Source organism: Podarcis vaucheri, assembly GCF_965113315.1.
Source record: "Podarcis vaucheri genome assembly, chromosome: 2".
Lineage (NCBI taxonomy): Eukaryota > Metazoa > Chordata > Lepidosauria > Squamata > Lacertidae > Podarcis > Podarcis vaucheri.
This window is the reverse complement of record NC_138760.1, coordinates 73103659-73124190: the sequence shown is the minus strand read 5'-3', so window position 1 is coordinate 73124190 and position 20532 is coordinate 73103659. Positions and strand designations below refer to the sequence as shown.

At 46.8% G+C, this 20532-nt stretch overlaps 2 protein-coding genes across 3 annotated transcripts in view; one reads left to right on the top strand and one right to left on the bottom strand.

Annotated features, from left to right (window-relative positions):
• Positions 1-12694, bottom strand: part of FAF2 (Fas associated factor family member 2) — a 33528-nt gene extending 20834 nt beyond the window's left edge. Inside the window, exons 1-2 of the mRNA XM_082213576.1 lie at positions 12582-12694; positions 7487-7680 (exon numbers count right to left, since the gene is read on the bottom strand). Coding sequence (XP_082069702.1) covers positions 7487-7489 — 3 coding nt within the window. The 5' untranslated portion in view covers positions 7490-7680; positions 12582-12694. The remainder of the gene's footprint in view (positions 1-7486; positions 7681-12581) is intronic.
• CLTB (clathrin light chain B) lies at positions 6131-20474 on the top strand. Of its 2 annotated transcripts, XM_082213586.1 has the most exons (6): positions 6131-6496; positions 8808-8854; positions 14783-14900; positions 15621-15732; positions 16401-16454; positions 17267-20474. In XM_082213586.1, the coding sequence occupies exons 1-6, from the start codon at positions 6313-6315 to the stop codon at positions 17436-17438; spliced, it is 687 nt and encodes a 228-aa protein (XP_082069712.1). In that variant the 5' UTR covers positions 6131-6312; the 3' UTR covers positions 17439-20474. The 2 variants fall into 2 exon arrangements, with proteins under 2 accessions (XP_082069712.1, XP_082069713.1); XM_082213587.1 differs by lacking the exon at positions 16401-16454 and having other exon boundaries at positions 6135-6496.
• Positions 20475-20532: the final 58 nt, after the last annotated feature.

Here is a 20532-nt window from a genome sequence, read left to right as displayed (position 1 = left end):
TTTCGTCTGAAATGTGCGTGTGTGTTAGTTTCAAAGTATTCCAGAAGTATGCTCCCTGTTACCCTGCTGTTGGGAAACAGCAGCTGGCAACAGTCTTGCAATGTAGCACGCTGCTGGCACCGCAGTTTATAAAAGTGGGGCTACGAGGCTGGTTTGGATTCACAGTCCCAAAGAAAACCCCGTACCAAACGCCCCTCAGGTTGCAGCAGCAGCAGCAAATGGTCAATCTTCTTAAATTGCTTTCCCCCCCCCCCAGCCCAAATCATGCAATGCACGCACGAGCCTTGTGCGATACAGACACATTGCGCTTGGGCTTTAGAATCTTGACGCTAAAGGGGACGGGGGGAGTTTTAAAATCACGTGCCAGGTGGAACACAGACATAAAAATGGATTCCAGACTAAACTCGGAAGCTGGACGTGCGCGCAAGCCAATTTCTACGAGTCTGCAATCACACCCATGTGTCACATTTGCACGCGCCCGCATCTAGCTTCCGGTTTAATTTGGAATCTCCATTTTACACCCTGGATGCAGAAGAGCCACGTGGTTGTTTGCCAGTGAGCGAAGGGGTATTTGCATTTAGTGCGGTGACAGCGCATTGCATCCGTATCAGATACGTGTTGCAAGGGAAATAATGCAACATGAAGTGGGAGGGGGAGAAGAGGTAATGAAAGTTCTATTGTGCCTGTGGAACCCCACTGGTGCAGCACTGAGGGTGTATGAGCTGCTGTAGAGGGGGAAGATGAAGGGGAAATCCTGCTGTATTAGTGGAAGTCTTTTTCCACTGACACAATGCCACTATTGGATACAGCACTATGCCTATGGTGCACACACACTCATCCATTTCTGCTACTCAGAATGAAAAGACTCACCTTTCAATGATCTGCCTTAGTTCCAAGTTCCTTAAACAAACTTGGACCTAAGTATTTGCTATTGCAACCATATGTTGTGATATGAGTAATATCATACCCTCCAACATTTCTCCAATAAAAATAGGAACGTCCCATTCCATAATGATAATTTTACTATTTATACCCTACACATCTTACTGGGTTGCCCCAGCCACTCTGGGCGACTTCCAAAATATATAAAAAACATAATTAAACATTAAAAAACCCTTCCCTATACAGAATAGCCTTCAGATGACTTGGGTTGGATAACTCCATACCCTCCAACATTTTCTCCAGTGAAAATAGGGACATCCTAAGGAAAAGCGGGACATTCCAGGATTAAATCAGAAACTGGGATGGCTTCTCTAAATCAGGGACGGCCCTGGAAAATAGGGAGACTTGGAGTGTCTGCAATATTTTACCTGTCTGTTTGGGGTAGCTTCTAAAGTTCTGGTTATGAAAGGTGAGCTCAGGAGTTTGAACTGTAGCCCCACCCCCCGGGCAGAATTCCAAATGCCCTTTATTTGCAAGCGTTTATCATTTCTTTGTGGGAATATTAAAGTTTGGCCAAGGGGCACAGATGGCTGCACTACTATATATCTGCATTATTCCTCCTCTCCTTGGACTCAGTGGCACATGTGGGTGAGTTGGCACCAGATTATCAGATGCCTCTTGCAGCCCACTGGCTCCCTTGCATAGACCACCTGGCCACTCTTGCTGTCAGTTTCTGAGAGAGTGAAAGCTTTGTGTTCTGTTGATGTTGAATTCAGCAGAAAGGGGAAAGAAGCTGAACAGCAGCAGAAAGGGGCAGAAGCTGAACAGCAGCAGCAAACAGAACAACAAACTGAACGGAGAAAAGGGAGAGGAGAGAGAGAGGAGGTCATGCAGAGGAAAAAAGTTAGAAGGAAATACTAAATTTAAAATGTGACAAAGTACTTAACATGCATTGCATTTCATGTTTGTATTGCTTGCATTGCCTAAAAAATGGTAGGGTTTTTGTGATAACTAAGGTTTATGAACGTTGTACTGAGTATATAATTTTTACAACCTTGATTGGGGCTGGCTCGTATTTTCTTTTTCTTTCAAATCACCATTTTCATATGATTAATGTAGCAGTGCGGTTCTCCTGAGTTAAAAAGAAATGTAAAAGTCAGATTAGGAAATTTTAAAGCTATGCACTCCTGGTCTATTAAGGTCAAATGACTTGTGATGTTAAATGCATCTTTGCAAGTAATGTGCACATTTTTTAAAAAGCAGTGGTGTGGGGTAGGGTGATAATGACCTGAATCACAGTAGATACAGAGGGAAGTTTTAACCCATTCCTCCCCTGCCATGTTATTGACAAAACATGCTCCTCTGAAGCTACTATTTGAATTGGGAAGAAAGCTTCCATTGGTATCAGTACCCTTTATTTATCTGAAGCCAGACAGTCATCTTGATAAGCAAGTCAAGGTGATCTTGGAGTAGCTCATAAAATCATAGACTTGTAGAGCTGGAAGGGACCCTGGGAGTCATCTAGTGTAACCCCCTGCAATGCAAGAATCTAAACTAAATCATAGTTACATCTGTTGTGCCTGCCAACATTTGGCAGAAGACAATAAATAAATAAATGCACCTATATTAGTGATAGGAGAACCAGAGGCTCATAGTGGGCAAACCAATTGAAAGCCATTTCCATGAAGCCTGTTGGCCAACTAATTTTGGAAATTGTAACTTCTATTTTCTTATAGCTTAGGAAGTATCCTTTCACATTCTAGTATTTTTAATTTAGATCATTATTATCGTCATTATCATGATGATGATGCAGTGATTTTTATGGTTTGTGAACTAATGAAAATTTGTCCAGATGTTGATTGCTTACATTTAAAGCACATCCCCCCCCCAAAAAAAAAGAATCATGGGAACTATAGTTTACCTTTCACAGAGCTACAGTTCTCAGCACCTTAACAAACTACAGTTCCCTGGATTCTTGGGGTAGGGGAATTTTCTTTAAATGTATTATGTGTATATAACACATAACATATGGTGCGTTGGCATCAAAGGGTGCCATTCACCAGCTGTCCAGCACGTGAATTGATAATTACATGACTGACTGCATTTTTTTAAAAAAAACACAAGCTAATCTTTAGTAGTAATTAACTACCTAGAGAGTTCCTTGAAAGATGGCAGCAGATGAGGCCCGGTGATATTCCAGAGGCCCTGTTATAAACAAAATCCTACAGTATATTGCCACTAATAATATTTATGTGTCACAAAATAGGCCACCACTAGAGGTCAGTAACATACAATTGTCATTTAATCTTGCCTGTAGCCAGCTATGCCTTTCAGAGCCGTGATGTGGAATGCATACTAAGGCTTGTGAAAGCATATCATTACTGAGCACCAGTGCCTGAGTTGCAATCCAACACTGCAGAGAAATAACACCATGCATGTGGGATTCTCTATAGATGCAATTGTGGAGGGTTTCACTAACTAAGCATAGGGAAATCAATATATGTCCTGTACATCACAATTTATGTACACTGATAAGCTGATCTATATAATTCCAACATTTGCTTACAAAAATAATAAACAAGCTCAGAAAAAGGCCTTTTCAGTTCCCTACTTTGCAGAAAACATGACATTACATGCTAACACGCCAGGTGACTTGTGGAGAGGGATGGCAGGCAAATATCTGAGCTTTTCTGCCACTAAGCTCTTGATGATAAGCAGCAGTGAAGTTCACTGGGCTGGAATGTCCCCACATGGAAACAACTGGCTGAGCCAATTTTTATCCAGTGGCTCCATTCCTCTGCTCTCATCCTTAATGCAACAATCAGAGTGGCTACAGAACGGCTACCTGCCTTTGCTCTCCTCCTTGATTGAGCAGTGAAGTGCAAAGGCAAGGACAGTTTGGAAGAAAAGAGCACCAAGAATGTTTTAAATCAAATTACACCCATGTGGTGTAGTGGTTAGAGGGTTGGACTAGGACCTGGGTGACCAGGGTTCGAAACCCCATGAAGCTTGCTGGGTGACCTTGAGGTTCAAATGGAGGGGGAGAAGAACAATGTGCACTACTTTGAGCTCCTTGGAGGAAAGGTGGGGTATAAATGCATAGGGATGCCCTTGAAGATGGTCTGGTAACTGCAGCTGGTGCAGAATCCAGTTGCTTGGGTTTTGAGTGGTGTTATGAAAGGGGATCCTATTTCACTGATCCTTATTGAGCTTCTGAACCCAGTTTAGGAGTTCATACTGGTGAATGAAGCCCTGGACATCCTGGGAACCAAGTTCTCAATGTAACGCCTCTCCAAATATCTGCTGGACTGAGCTTTCAGATCACCAAGGGAAGTCCTGGCCGTGGTCCCACCTACAACAGTGGTTCATGATGTGAGGGCATGATTTTATGGCCTTTGATTTTAATGTTTTATGGGATGCAATTTTATTGGATTTTTGTGTACAATGCCCTGGTGGTATAGAAACGAAATGAACAAATAAGATAGACTAGTGCAAAGTTCATTGAGTTGAAATAAGACTGTGAGATGGATGCTTTGAAGGATATTGTCTCTGCCTTATACATTGGCCTCTGCAGGCTGCTTCTCATCCAAATAGCCCAGAGACTGGGCTTTTCTTGCAGTGGCTCATCACCTTTGGAATGACCTCCCCGAGGTACGGCTTGCCATAACATCAGTGTCGCTTCATCAGCAGGTGAAGTCACATCTCTTTGCTCTTTTTCAGGGAGGAGTGGGGTCTATTGCATATTTGAATGCTGCTGGTGGTTTTAACTGTATCTAAATTCTGCATTTTGTTTAATGCTATTTAACTCTTGGGTTTGGACCAAGTATATTTCTACCCCGAGACCTTTAGGTGAAGGTGGATTATAACTATTTTTAATTAAATTAATTTATACAGTGAAGCCCAACATGGCATTAAAAGCTCACAATTGGGAGTTCGGGTTTGTTTTTTCCTAGCACATCACTAGAATGAATCTCTGGCTTTGTTAATATTGTTGTGTGACACCCCAATATCTGAGCGGTGCGAGATTCCAGGGGTTTCAGGCACTTACCCAGAGTTTGTGTTTCCTTTTGCAAGTGAGGCACAGCAGACACCGTGGTGTCTTTAGGATATATGGTTTATATGTACATATGTACAACCTGGGCCTACAATGGAGGGGCTCACAGTATCAACACCCCAAGAGGATCATGTTGTTCCCATAGCTGCAGTCTTGGATTCAAACAGAAAGCAAACATTGGTCTCTAACATTGCTCTCCTTCTCTCTCCAGATTGCTGCTTCCCTTCTAAGTCACATCTTTCCTAACCTCTCTACTCTAAACTCTGGCTTTGTCTGTTGAGTAATGGGGCCCTATCCATTTGCTGCCTAGCACAAGCCCTTTAATCCTTTATTTCCTTAAGGAGGTTAACCCGGCTTGATTAACTATTAACACTTGCTGAATCCAGCGATTAGAAGTGCCTCCTACTCACCTTAACACCCCAACCCTTGATTAAATTCTAACATTTACTGGATCTGGAGATTAGAGAGATCTGGCACCTGCAAACTCATAACACTACACAAACTGCCAAGTTCCTCTTTATTCCTGGTTTCACCTACCAAGTACCAAGGAATCTCTGTTTTTCATTTAAGGATGTAGACAGGCCTGAGTGACAGCTGGCCTTTATATTCCCATCTCTGTGTGTGTGTGTGTGTTTCACCTACTTTTTGTCTCTTCCTCCTCCTAACCAACCTTTGGTGTACAGCAAAACCTGCAAGACACCCAACCGAGCTTCACTGGAATGTCTGCTACCTTCCCTAGCTAACAGTCCAGCTTGAGCCTGCAGCCCAGCTGCAGATTCCTTGGCTTTCACCATCAGTCATCTTTTCCTTTTAGTTTCACTTCATAGCCCGATGAAGAGCTCTGGAGAACTCTGCAAGCCCAAAGCTATTTTGTGCCATTTTGGCCTAATCAAATCAATTTTTGGCCTAATCGCCGTTATTGTCTGGATTTTGGAATTTCCAGAAGGGCTGCTAAAGGTGACTAGCCAAAAATAAGTCCGGCGGCCTTAAGATGCCATCTTTTGCCGCCGTCACGGTTGCTGGCAAAACTCTCCCTGGGCGGAACTGCTCTGATTTTCGACGGCGGCGGTTCCGTCGGGCCAGCCCGATGGCGAGCAGGAGGCGCCGCAGTGCTTCCCCCTCGCGGCTCCGGGGCTCCTCCGCAGCCTGGCTGGTGAGGTCACCTCCCTTCGCCCGTCCTCTCGCGGCGAGGCTCCTCCCGCCGACGCCGCCGCCGCCGCAGTGACAGCTGAGCCCGGGCTTCCTCGTCGCTTGGCGGTTCTCTGCGCCTACCTTTGCAGCCAAGGAGCGCCGTCGGCGCAGCTCGGGTCGCCTGCCCGTCGCCCTCGAGGAAGGAAAGGGTCAGGAGGCGCCGCTGGCGGAGTGGGGGAGGCAACATGGCTGATGATTTCGGTTTCTTCTCCTCGTCGGAGAGCGGAGCAGCCGAGGCCGCCGAAGAGGACCCGGCCGCCGCTTTCCTGGCTCAGCAAGAGAGCGAGATCGCGGGCATCGAGAACGACGAGGGCTTCAGCACCGCCGACGGGGCCGCGGGAGGCAGCCAGGAGGCAGCGGAGGCGCCGGGTGAGCCGGAGCGGCGAAGGGCAAAGAAGCGGCGCGCGGGCCTGCGCCGAGATGCGGCGGGCGAGCCGGGCTTCTCGGGGGTGCGGGCGGGGGAGGCGCCGCGGGACACCTGCTTTGGCATGCAGAAGGTCACGGGTTCGACCCTGCTGCCAGTACCGCCGCTAGATGGACCAGTTGCCGGACTCGGTGCTGGGGCAGCTCCCCCTGTTTCTGTGCATTCCTCCTCGGCCTGGGTATGAAGATGAAGCGGTGGACAGAAGGCTGGCTTGGAGGGAGCCTCTGAGGTTCCCCTGCCTCTCCTTGGGGTGGGAGAAGAGGAAGTGGTACTCCCTGCCCGCCATCCCCAAGGCCTTGGCTATCAGCATCCTGGCAGAGATGTCTTTGCCTCTGCTACAAATTATGACTTTGCCTGCTTTTGGTGCAGTCTTTGGTAGAGCACTGTCCTCCTTTTTTCTAGCCCAGCCCTTTAGGTCAGGAAGCAGGTGTGCTTTGGATTTGTGACTCATAGGAAACAGAGGCCTTTTACTCTTCAGGACAACCTCTGCAGCCACAGGAAGGGAATCAGAGTTGGGAGAGGTCTCAAACACCATCTGGGCCAACCAGCTGCTGATGCAGACGCCCCCTTCTACACCTAGAATCTTTGAATAGTTAGCATCTTTTGGCCAGGTGTGAACAGTTGGCCCAAGGCAGAACAACCCCAGTGTGACCCACAGAGAGAGCTCTCACTAGCTTGGCTGGGATGAGGCAGGCAAGTATTAGGCCCAAGTGCTAGGCTGGGGAGAGATGGTATAGAAGGAAGGGACCATTCTTAGGAGACAGGCCTCCTGAAGCTCAAGGCTGACTTTGGGAGGAGTCATTGCAAATGTTGCCAGACCAGATCCAGGCTTCCTGGGTGTAGCCAAATATTCAGGGTGTGTGCATGGTGCCAAGGAAAAGCAAGGGCATCTACAAGGAAGTGGCGTAAGGAAAGGAAGGAATAGGTTCTCTTACCATGGGAAAAGCGCAAGGAATGATGCCCCTTTGTCCTTTGGCTTACTCTCCTCCTTTGCCTTAGCTCTGCTGAGAGTTGTCAACTTTTTCAGCTGGCCTGCTCCTGTGCCTTTGCCATCAGCCTGGGTTGTGGGGATTTTCCACTGCTGGATCTCATTGCCAAAAAAGCTTCTTAATTTCTGCATGTCATGCTGCTGTTGAAAACAGAACAAGTGAAAAAGACAAGTCCATTCTTGGCTCTGCTTAGTCAGGAGCCCTGAATCGATCTTCTTCCCAAGCAAGAAAGTTACACTCTTTAGCCATAGTTACTGTTTTCAAAGGCCTTGTGAACTGAAAACACACTGTCCCCATTTGGCCTTTCCAAGCATGCGGCCTAGCGTCTCAGGACCTGTTTAAACAGTTGACAAGGGATCACCCGCTTCTTTGCAGCCCATTAAGTATCTGGAGTCAGCCCCCTTCTTCTTGTGGACTGGCTGATCTCAAGGACTGTATATATTTCCGTTGACCTCTAAGTAAACATGTATGGGATCAGGCTGCTGATTTGTTAACTTAATTTTGTTTCTTCCATTGTACATCCGCCCACTCTTTCCTATATTCCCACTATTTCCCCACACCAGTTCATGCATCTGATGAATTAAATTCTAGCTTACAGAAATCCATGCCCACAATTTGCACCCTCATCTAACCAGCTTTTCTTAGTAACATCCCACTGTGCCTTACCCTCAGTGCAAAAATTACAATGTCCCATTTAGCTCAGTGGGGACTTATTTCGAAGTAAATTCCTATCATCTCCTGCTATCAGATTTGCTTGCAGTGCTGAGGAAAGGGGGCTTCTGGCTTCCAATAACTGCAGAACTTCTGATCTCAGCAGTTGCTCACAGGTGCCACAGTTACCAGGTCCTTATCCAAGGTCTTAGAGATGAATGAAAATGAGGTGCAAATTGATGGACTGGCTTTTACTGAGAAGGTTGCACCAAAGACTCTAACAGCAACCACAACCATTGGCTTGGCTACTTAGAACTTATTTTGGGGTGCTGGAATATAGGGGTGAGCATTCCAGATTCCTGCACTTTCTGTCCCCAGATTCTGAGACTGTATTTTCTCTCTGTCTTCCAGCTTCCACACATTGCTGTGTTTACCTGTCTGACACAGACCTCCCACTTTTGTAACCCACTCAAACCATGAGGCAGACAGCTGGTCCCATAATATAACCCATTCCACCAGCCTTTCCCCAACCTGCTGCCTTCCAGATGTTTTTGGCTACAGCTTCCAAAGTGGCACAAATGGCTACTAACATGTTTTTATTTTTTTTCTTCTGCAGCTGATTTTGACAGCAATGGGGCCACCGTGAACGGAGACCTCTTTCAGGTGAGATCCTCTGAGAGAAACGTGTGGTCTATGGGGCCAGTGAATGTAGCCTGTGTAGTAGATGCCCAGCAGGAATTACAAGACCCCCCCAGAGTTCAGAGCAGGTTCTTTAAGGCATCTCATCTGATACTATTGGCTTCTTTGCAGTTTTCTCAAAGAAAAGGGGACAGGTTTGTGGGTGATCTGGAATACTAGCCACCAGTCCTTCTATTTCCAGTTGAGATTGGCTATAACATTCTCTTCCCCTAGAATAATTCAACCCTTGCAGCTGCTTATGGGCATCACACATAGCAGGGATGTGGATCTAGATGGGGAAGAGCCACAGCTCAGTGGTAGAGGACCTGGCTTTCTTTGCATGCTGAAGGCCCCTTGCTCAATGTGCAGGTTCTCCAACTCGGGCTGGGAATGTCCCCAGTCCTGCTATCCTGGAGAATTGCTGCCAGTCAGTGTAGACAACACTGAGCCAAATGGACCAAAGTCCTAGAAGTCAGAGGCTTTCATTGTCTGTCTGTCTGTGGGTTGGTTGGATTTTGTTTTGTTTTGGTCTTGAAAACTGAATGGTTATCTGGAGGGCACACATGGTTCCTATGTTGTGCTGCTGTGATTGCTACTGATACGGCGGCTGAAATAATAGTTTTGTGCTGTCTTTTGCGTTCTAGTCAGATGGTGCTCCGTAAGTGCACCTTCTCCCTCCACACGGGCATTTTAGCCTCCTGTTTCTGCTGACATTAGCCTCCAGTTGCTTAGCGCTCTTACAATGCTGTGTGTGGGCAAGCACTTACAAGCTGCCAAGGAGGAATTCAACACGCGCTGCCCTTTCGGATGCCATCCCACACCATGACGTAGGAACAAGCCTGGTCTGCTCGGGTAGATGGAGAGGCAGCGGCTGTTGTGGAGCGCTTCACTCCCTCCTTGCTGTGGTATCGACTTGCTTTATAGCAGCGTAATCCCATTGGAGATGGGTAGACTTAATTAGATTAGCGGATTCGGGTGCGGGTGGAGGGTAATCCAATAGCCTTGCTCTATACGACAAGCAGCAATAGTTGTGACGCTGAGAGAGCTTTCTGCTTAATTGCAGCCGCCTTTCGCTCTCCAACTTGAACCCCCTTGGAATCTGACTTTTGATTCTGGAAAAGCAACCCACCTATCTTCAGGAACATAGGACGTTGCCTTATACAATATGACCATTGGCTCACCTAGCCCAGTGTTGTCTACAAGGACCTGCCAGAAGCTATCCAGAGTTTCAGGCAAGGAATTCCCCCCTACCTAGAGAAGCTGGGAATTGAACCTGGGGTCTTTTGTATGCAGAGCAGATGCTCCCCCGTGAGCTATGGCATTACCTTCTCTTACTTGCTTCCAGACATAACAAACAAGATAACAGTTTGTGGACCCTAAGCTTTCATATAGCCAGAGAGCCAGCCAAAATAGCAAACTCAAGGTTGTAGAGAAAGTTTGAGGCATGCTGGGAAATACTTGTGGAATTATATTGGAGTGACAGTGCTAACATCTGAATAATGCTTACATGCACATCTGTCAGAGCATGTTTACACTTTGGGAAATAGTCCAGCCAGACTTTTAAGGCAGTCTTGGCCAGTTTCGTCAGGCTGGAGGTGTGGATGTGTTCATTTTCACATTCCACAAGGGACACCAGTTTTGGGGCTGGAATAATTTCCCTTCAAGAGCCTAGGAATTGAGGGGAAAGTGTGGAGTCCTCTTGTTGTTACAGGAGAAGTAAGAAGAAAGTGATGCCCCCAATATAGAGCTGATTTGGTGCAAACCAAAACTCTAGGCAACAACCTGTTGGCCAGGGGTGCCATCTTGAATAAAATATTGGGGGGGGCAGGTAATCCCTGCCCAGCACAATCCATCACATGACAAGGTGCACACACACCAGTTGAATGGCAATGCCCATCAACTTGGGTGGTGGCTCAAATATTTACCGTATTTTTCGCTCTATAACACGCACCAGACCATAACACGCAAATAGGTTTAGAGGAGGAAAACAAGAAAAAAATATTCTAAACGAAATAGTGAATATATGATTTTTGTGGTTCATGCTGTGGCCACAGACATGTGATCTGACAGTGAGTTTGGAGTAGCCCAATGCAAAAATCCTGAGGATCCATGCTTTGTAACCACGGAGGAGGGAAGGAAGGGGAACCATGGATCCTCTGCTCACGACTGCAGCAGATCCCCCCCCCGCCACCCGCAGGCATTCGCTCCATAACACGCACAGACATCTCCCCTTACTTTCTAGGAGGAAAAAAGTGAGTGCTATGGTGCAAAAAATACGGTAATTGGGGGAGGCACAGACTCCTCAGCCTCTAGGAGTTGGTTTCTATGTTGTAGGCTGCCGGGTGGCAGATAAAAACTTCCTTGAGGACTAGATGCGAGTGCAGCCTTTTTGCCACACCCCACCTCATCTGACTTTAATGTTTCCCTTCCTGTGGCTACTAGCCATGTATCACATTTCTCTCTAGTGACACATTCCTTGTCTTTACCTCACTGCCTCTCACAAGAGACCAGGTGTGGCCAATTCTACCCCATTATCAAATTATTCCTGCACTGCGGCTTTGTTGCAACAACAGACGTTGCAAGAAGGAATGACAAACAAACCGGGAGAATTAGATAGGCTAATTCTGTAGTGCCCCATGAAACTTAAGGGAAAGCACATTCTGTGGAAATTCAGGGGCAGCCCAGAGTAGAAAAGAGCACTCCATCCCACAGAATGGTAAGGCTGCACAAGTTACTCTGGCACAAGTGCTAACAGTAAAAATGCAATCATAATAAAATAGCCAACAGCTTGTTGCCTTTTCATGACACTCAAAATCAGGCAGCTACCTCACGTTGCCTAACGGTAAGGTCAGCCGTTCCCTCTTATAGTGGGATTCTTCCAGCTTTCAGCCAGTCCTGTTCCTGCATGCATAGCTTGACTACTGAATAGCTAACTATCTTCAGGTATCTGTTCCAGAGAGCTAGCTGTGTTAGTCTGTTGGTGCAAAAATGAAGAAGAATCTTGTGGCATCTGTGGAAAAGCCCTCAGCCTTTTCCTGAATTGGCTGAGCTCCTATCCCTTCACTGTTGTGGCCATGGTGGCTGGAGCTGAGGGAGTTGGAGTCGAAGTACACCCATAAGGCCACAGGTCACCCACATCCCTGATGTAGGGGGCGGGGACTTCTGCCTGGGCGTGATCTGCAGTCTCACTAGATTCAGCCTCCACCTGCCACCCAGTCCCATTTATCTTTTTATATCACGGAAAAACACTTTTCAGGGTACAGTTCCTAACCGTAGTGATACTGTTCCTGGACTGAACCATTTAGAGGGTGAGGGGGATGCTAGACTTGAACCTTTCTCCGTGACACACTAGCATTTTGCATGGGGCAAGACTCTGTTGCTGCTTTGAGGGAAATCTCATTCTCCTCCCTCCTCACCTTCAGTGGCCCGGTCCAGAAACAATTTTATTACTTGATTTGTATAAATTTGGTCATATAAATTTGCTTTCTTTTTGAAATGGAATCTAAAATTCAAATAAATGCTTCAATTGATTCTGATGTTTGGAATGAGATGGAAAGGCTAGGTGGGAGAGCTGCTTCACTGAGAGCCAGTAAATAATCAACTGCAAGGAGTCTGGCTGTGGACCAATAAAATGTTGTATGTAAATGGAACCGATACTGTGGGCCTTCTCAAATGCCTGCAGCTGACTTATTTAATTACTATGATTACTAGCCTTTAAATAAAGGTGACCACTTCTAGCACTTCCTGCATGATTTCAGCTTGAGGCTGTAGTAATTGCCATGACAATGGCCCTGGGTGGCGTCAAGGTGGTTTTAGAGCCGATTGAAACAAGTGTCTGGCTAGGATCAGAGAAAGATCTCCTCAAGAAGGCACTAACCTTCTTAAGACCGACTGTGACATCAGAGGGATGACATCACAGAGGAACAACTTGCAGCCGTTCCTCCTTAGAACTGTAGGTGCTTGCCTATTACACAGACATGAAAATCACGTTGGCATCGAATAGCACATTGGATAAGGCTGGGCAGGTACATGGCTGATGAAGGGTTTCTATTGGGCAGCATAGGAGTGTAGCTTTCAGAAGGACCTGTTCCTATAAGCTTATACCAGACTAGGTTCAAGGTGCTGGTACGTACTGATGCAGAAAACCCTATGCAGCTTGGGTCTAGGATACCTAAAATGTTGTCTCACCCCCTACATACCCAACTGATCACTGCAAAAACCATCCTACCAGGCGGTTCATTCCGCATGGTGTTGGAATTGGGCCTTTAGTGTGCAGTACCTACCCTTCGAAAGTCCCTCCCGTTGCATATCGGTCACCTTCTCTATTATCTTTCAACAAGCCTTCTGAAATCTTTACCCCAGTTGGTATCTCTCTTGGAATTGAACTGATTTTAGGCCTGTGCTGTTGTGTGCCTAGGGCTTGCTGGTCAGAAGGTCGGCGGTTCAAATATCCACTATGGGGTGAGCTCCCGTTGTTCGGTCCCAGCTCCTGCCAACCTACCAGTTCAAAAGCACGTGAAAGTGCAAGTAGATAAATAGGTACCGCTCTGGCGGGAAGGTAAACGGCGTTTCCGTGCACTGCTCTGGTTTCACCAGTAGCGGCTTAGTCATGCTGGCCACATGACCTGGAAAAACTGTCTGCGGACAAACGTCGGCTCCCTTGGCCAGTAAAGTGAGATGAGCGCCACAACCCCAGAGTCATTCGCGACTGGACTTAACTGCCAGGGGTCCTTTACCTTCTTTTTATGTTTTATATATGTGTAAATCACTTTGGGATACCTCATGGGAAACAATTCGTAAATGAAATAAATGAATGAATGAATAAATAAATAGTACCATAATTTTCAGGCAGTTGTGCTAGGACTCTTGAACCTTCTTCACAGTTTCCATTCTTTTCCACCTTGTTCACAGAATGGACCTTCGGAAAAGGTTGTTTATATCTGCTGGAGAACTAGGATTAGGACTTCACCATAATTTGGTGCAAGACTTTTCATGCTGCTTCTTCTTCCACATAGATTTGTGGTTGACTGAGACTATGGGTGGGTATGGGAGAGGAGTTCACTTCCTACCACTGGGAAACTCCTCTCTCTTGGGGGCCTGCATCTGGTGTTGGGTCATCGAGACAGGTTAGGGATGCCCAACCTACTACTCCACAGCTTCCCCGACAGAGGTTGTCTTGGCTGTGGGTTGAAGGAACCCGGAACTGTGGTTTTGGGTGAGTTGCCAAAGCTCATTTGATGTCAAATCCACGTCAAAATAGAGCCTTTAGTGTTGGTGGCCCGGTCCTGTGGAATACTCTGCCAATAGAGCAGGCACCTTTTGTTTCAACTTTTAAATGCTTACTGAAAACTTTTCTATTCTGCCTAGCTTATGCAGGCAATTCAGAATGCATATTTCCATAACAGTTAGTTGGTGGACTCTGACAGCCCAGTATACCTGAAGGAGCGTCTCCACCCCCATCGTGCAGCCCGGACACTGAGGTCCAGTTCCAAGGGCCTTCTGGCGGTTCCCTCACTGTGGGAAGTGAGGTTACAGGGAACCAGGCAAAGGGCCTTCTTGGTAGTGCTGCCCGTCCTGCGGAACGCCCTCCCATCAGATGTCAAGGAAATAAACAACTATCTGACTTTTAGAAGACATCTGAAGGCAGCCCTGTTTAGGGAAGTTTTTAATGTTTGATGTTTTGTATTGTTTTTAATATTCTGTTGGGAGCTGCCCAGAGTGGCTGTGGAAACCCAGCCAGATGGGCGGGGTATAAGTAAAAAAAAAAATTATTATTTATTTATATTGTATGTGTTTTATTTTACATAGATATTATTGCAAACTGCTTTGATATATTTTATGATACAGTGATACATAAATGCTTTTATGAATAAAGAGAGCCTGTATCTCACGAACTGTTGTTTTTGCTTAAAGGAATCCAATGGGCCCACAGATGCCTATGCAGCCATTGCTAGAGCTGACCGGCTGACGCAGGAGCCTGAGAGCATCCGCAAATGGCGAGAGGAGCAGAAAAAGAGACTGCAGGAGTTGGGTAGGAATGAGAAGGAGCAAATATAAACTGCACAAATGTCTGTTTTGTATTTCTAACTTCATCTTAGGGCTGTAGAGGGTTGGGGGGGGGATGAAAAGCCACTAGGATAATAGGGACGTAGATGTGGCTGGGGCTGAGGAAGTTGGGAAACATAGAATAATTAAGAAGATGGCAGTGGAACCTAAAACATCCATATATAGTGAGAAGGCAGTAGGAAAAGACATATACATTAGGGGTTCTAGACAGAATTTTAGCCACAAGCTTCACCTCAGGAGAGCTATTTTCATGGACCTTCAGCTAGATATACAGAACCAGTAGGCCTCCTTCATAACACAGAGCCTGACTAGTTGGGTGTACACTGATTTGTCTCCCAGTGCTTATGCTCCTCCCTCATTTCCACTTGGTCCACTGCCTGTGTGCCCACTTCTTTGCCCTTGTTATCTGTGTTTTGCGACTGCTTAGAGCGGCACTTGGGCTATATCTTGTGAAGGGGCTCTTCCATATCACTACAGTCAGTAGCTCCCTGCCTCAGCTTCCTTCCAAGGGCTGTGGCAAAAGGACAGCAGCTCACTGGTGCGGCATCTGCTTAGCATGGAAAAGGTCCTAGGTTTTATTCTCAGCATCTCCTCAGAGCCAGCTTTGTGAGGTGCTGGGCTGCAGCTGCGACTTCTCTCTGTCACCATCCTTCTGCCCATCAGTTATGCGTCCTTCTCCTTTCAGATGTGACCTCTAAGGTGTTAGAGCAGGAATGGCGCGAAAAGGCCAAGAAGGACTTGGAAGAGTGGAACTTGCGGCAAAATGAGCAGATGGAGAGGAACCGGGCCAACAACAGGTACGGCTGGGAGGGACAGCTTTTAGCCCCTGCCAATAATAGCTCAATTCACCCCTGGCACCTGCCAACGTATCAGAGCTGCCCCTGGGCATAATGCAGCCTGAGAAAAGGGACCTCGCTCTTTTGGCTCCCACACATCCCTGGGGGCAGGCTGGGTAAGGGAGCTTGGAGATAAAAACCCTGAACCATGTTTCTACCAGGCCACGCCATCACAGCTGTGCAATAAATTTATACGGGCCAAATAATGGATTCTGGTGAGAGTGCCTCATCAGGCAGCAAGACTGGTCACTCTTGCATTCAGATCTGCAACACGCAGGCGAGCCTTTCCACATTATCTGCTGCATGACTTCAAGGCGTTGTCAGACTAGTTACTGCAAACATCCTGGATGGGTTTCCTTTGTAGTCAATCTGAGATTTGGGCTTGCTGCTTCCTAGAAGCTGCGGTCTCTGTTTTTGTGGGGTTATGGACCATGCCAAATATTTCATCTCCATAAGGGGGCTGCCTTCTGTCACTTCTAAGCGTTTGACTAACGAATCTCTAACCAACCCATGGGAGCTTCCCCATGCGTAGTCTCCTGTTTTGTCTGATTCTAACCCACCTTTCTCTCTTTAACTCTTTGCTGCCTCTCTGCTGTGCTGCTTTCTTCTGTCTCTGGGTCACACCGTAGGATTGCTGACAAAGCCTTTTACCAGCAGCCGGATGCCGATGTGATTGGCTACGTGTACGTCTCTCTATTGCTCTTTTCTCCTTTGGGTCCTTTCCTAAATGGATCTCCTGCATGTGGCTGTTGGGCTCTATTCCCTAAGCTTAAGTTTGCTAGTTACACAAGAGCCCAGGTGTGTATTTGAGGGTCTCTTTGTTGCCAGACATTTTACAAGTGAAGAAAGGGCTTCTGCAAATGTTTCAGGATAGGCTAATGCTGCATTGGTTCCTCACTTTTATACAGAGAGTTTCCAGGCATATATTCAGAGTGTGAGTGCAGCCATTTGACTGAATAGTTTCCCCCAGTTTCCTTTAGAAAGTCTAGTGCTTCTTTGATATTGTTGTACTCAGAGCCATTCCTATCCCAAGAGGGTTTTGGCTGATCTTTATGTGCCGTTTCTTTCCTTTTGAGAACTTTTTATTGCAGAAAAGGAAACAAATAATATTAATTTGTTTGAGTTCACAGAGGTGAACTCAAAGCGACTTAGAAATACAAACATATTCCGAAATAACTTACACATAATTAAAGCAACGAGACATTATAGCAGCTCTAACAAACATGACACGTGAGGAAAGTGTTTCCATTACTAATTGTGCTTTGTGTTTCTCTGCCACTTAAGGCCGTTCCTTTATTGTTAATTGTTCTTTCCTGATAAGTAAGTGGCAGTGCCCTTTAATCTTCTTTTGATGTGAAAGGCAATCTATTTTCAGTCTCCAGTTAACCAAGCAATTCCTCTTGGCTACCTGACTGGCATAGTACCGTAGATAAGGAGGTGCTTGCCTGCTTTTTTTTCTGAGCCTGACCCTTTGCTCGCTTGCCTCCTTCTCCAGGGCCTCGGAGGAAGCCTTCATGAAGGAGTCCAAGGAAGAGATGCCCGGCACCGAATGGGAGAAAGTGGCCCAACTCTGTGACTTCAACCCCAAGAGCAGCAAGCAGTCCAAGGATGTGTCGCGCATGCGCTCTGTGCTGATCTCTCTCAAACAGACACCCCTGGCCCGCTAGCCAAGCCGGAAAGGGGCTGGGGGCTGGGCCGGGGGCCGGGGTGAGGATGCCGAGTTGCTCTTTGGCCAGCGGATTTCGCTGCTGCACAACAACAGGCTTAGACGGCCACCAGTAGGGGACACCAAAAGCATCCCACCCCTGCCCCTTCCTCTCTCCTCCGTGCGTTTGCGTCACTCGGGCCGAGTGGTTGCCTGTACCCCTCCCCCTTGGTTTTACTTTGCTTAAAGGGTGCATTGGTATCTTTTTCCACATATTTATTAACTGCGTGGTTCCTTGGGCAGCTGCCCTCCTTGGTTCACACACCTGCTGCCTTCGAGAAAGGTCACTCCCTGTTTTAGCGTCTGGGGTATTCACAGGCTTCCCTGGCCCCTGTTTATCTCATCAGACTTGGCCGGTAGAGTAGGCAAAACACAGTTCACTTTCCCAATACTTTGTACCAGACCCGGGAGGCACCACTCGGTTGGAGCCCAAGGCTGCATGTAGGTTTCCCCAAGTTAGGGGCTCCGCTCTTGTTGCTGCTTACCCCCAGCGAGAGTGAGCGGTGACCCCCAAGAGTAGGTAGAGTGTTGGAGCTTAGTCGTGCTTCTGAGCTGGTGCCTGGCAGGCTTGGCAAAGAAAGAGGAGGGTGTCTGCAAGCCCTGGGGAGGGATGTGCACAAGGGAGAGAGGGCAATGAGGAAAACTGACCTAAAGACTTGGTGTGCTGAAATTGTAATGGAGGGGCTGAACTTAAGATCTGTTTGAAGTCATGAAAGAGCTGCAGGGGAAAATGACAACAAACCATTGTGCTAAGACTTGCTTCCACTGAGTGGAATGCTGTTTCTCCCCACCACCAGTTAGTTATTCCTGAATCAAAAGCCTGTTTTGGCTTAGGTGATGTAGAACGGGAAGAATACAAAGAAAAAAATCCTGAGCACTTCCTTCATATTCTCATTCCCCACCTCTCTCATTTACATGCACACATGTGCCCCTCAAGGCATATTATTCTGTATTTGCAAAGGCAACACTAAGCACAGGGACGTGATATGGGGTTAACTGGATTTTTCTCGGAGAGATTGCTTCTTTCAGTTTGTGTGCTTCAAAGGGAAGGTAGATGAAAGCAGGGCAATTCTGTACTCATCTCCCACTAGGAGCTGTCTATGCCTTTTGGGCTTCTAAGCAAGCCAAGGTCCATTCTCTTACTGCCGCCACCCATAGTAAGTCAACACCCCCAAATCAAATACTGTACTTGAGAATGCATTCCTGTGCAGCTTGGAACAAAGTGCCACAGTATATCCAACAGGGCTTTCTTCCGCACAGGATTGCAGTTTTAAAACACTTCACCAGCACAATCATGTCTGTTCAGAAGTAAGTCCCATGGAGTTCAGTGAGGTTTACTGCTAAGTAAGTGGGTGTAGGATTTCAGCCTACACGTTTGATTTGAAGGCTGATTTCCCTCTATAAAGATCCAGAGATTTGCTGGACACCTTATGGTGCAGCTGATGACCTTGCTGCCATTAGGTTTCCCCAGCCCAGGTAACAAACGTGGAGCTGAGATTACACTGAGACCAGTCCACTCTCCCAGTGCTGTGTGAAGAGTAAGTGATGATTCTGTAGTATTTGTCCCTTTCCATACTGCTGGCCTGTATCTTAGGCTCCTGCCATCTCTTCCTTTGTACCAGGAGAGGAGCCGACAGATCGCTCATTTTCCCATTGGGTGTATGTTCTGCTGTGAGGGGCTGCTTGGCTCCTCTAATGAAGATTCTTCACCTTGAGTGAATGTGAACCTAATAGCAGAAAAGCACAATGGCCACATGTGGCTGCAAGTGCGTATTTTGGAGTCTCAGGAATATATGGCCATTTGGGGGAGGGGGATCTGGGCTGGTTGTGCATTGTTGGCAAAGTTTTCAAGACCACAGAAACAGCTGTAAGCACAGAATACATAGATTATCAGGGTTCACCTCCTTACTTGGGTTGGCTTTGCAGGGAGCTGCTTTTGTGATTTGCTTATGTCCACGTATATTATTTAATGTGTTAAGGTCCTCGTGCGCTAAGCTCACCGTATCATTTTTGAACAGTGAAGCATGTGTATAAAAAAAAGATCGACAGAGGAAACGGAAGTTCCTATCCCAGGAAAGTTCTTTCAAGGAGCTTTTGACAACATTTGAATTTTCCACATGTGGACTGTCGCATCAGCACCTTGCTCTTCAAAAATGATGTGATAAGCGTCGTGCGGGGAAAACAGTTTACAGTGTTAAAAAGTGGGTTGGTCTGGGACTTGACAGCTTACAGAAAAAAGGATGTGTTCCTATGGGGAAAGGCAGCTCTTTTAGGTAAAATGTTTAATAAGGTTCTTGCTTTTCTCTAATCAGGAGCCCAACAGCTTTGGAAACAAACCCTATGCAGTACAACAACCTTGCAGGATCGAGGGAGCCTTGCTGTATATGCAGCTCAAAAAGCCTGCCCAGTCTTTGTCCAACATGCCCTGTTGGCCAAAGACGCGTTGATTTGCAATATAAAGTTTGTGACAACTGCATTACAACTCTCTGTTTGGGGGCTGTTATTGCTAGCTAAGAGAAGCGCAGAGAAAACTATATCTTTTTACAAGGGTTCGTTTTAGGGATGTTTCCTCTGGAACAATCCACATTCAAGTTTATCTGAAGAGCTAGAGACGAGTGACAGATCCCAGACTGATGGCAGCTCCCTCTTCCACCATCAGCTACAGAGAACTTCACAGCATAGAGGAGACAGCTTGGGAGCATTGGTGGTCTGACCACTCCTCACCGTATCCTCTGGAAACCAAGCTGTTTGCTTTGTACCCCGGGATGGATATCTGCACCGGAGTCCAGTAGCAAGAAGCAGCCCCTGCTTGGAATCACCCAGTCAGCCCAGAATTTCACTACTACTATGTCTGGCACCCCAAGTGGTGGCAGCAGTAAGCTGGGGGGCACTTGGGGGAGGCGGGAGCTTTGCCTGCAGCTGCTCTGTCCCCCAACATTACAATCTGTGACTTTGTTAAACCAACTATTATCAATAAACTGCCACTACTCCATTCACAGTTTAAGGAGTCACAGAATCTTTCTTTCCATGCTTCTTTGAAATAATGGGGGAGGAGA

Coding starts and splice junctions, on each gene's coding strand:
- CLTB (XM_082213586.1), top strand. CDS start 6,313: ATGGCTGATGATTTCGGTTTCTTCTCCTCGTCGGAGAGCGGAGCAGCC. Junction 14,901..15,620: donor AAAGAGACTGCAGGAGTTGG/GTAGGAATGAGA, acceptor TTCTCCTTTCAG/ATGTGACCTCTAAGGTGTTA. Junction 15,733..16,400: donor AGGAACCGGGCCAACAACAG/GTACGGCTGGGA, acceptor GTCACACCGTAG/GATTGCTGACAAAGCCTTTT.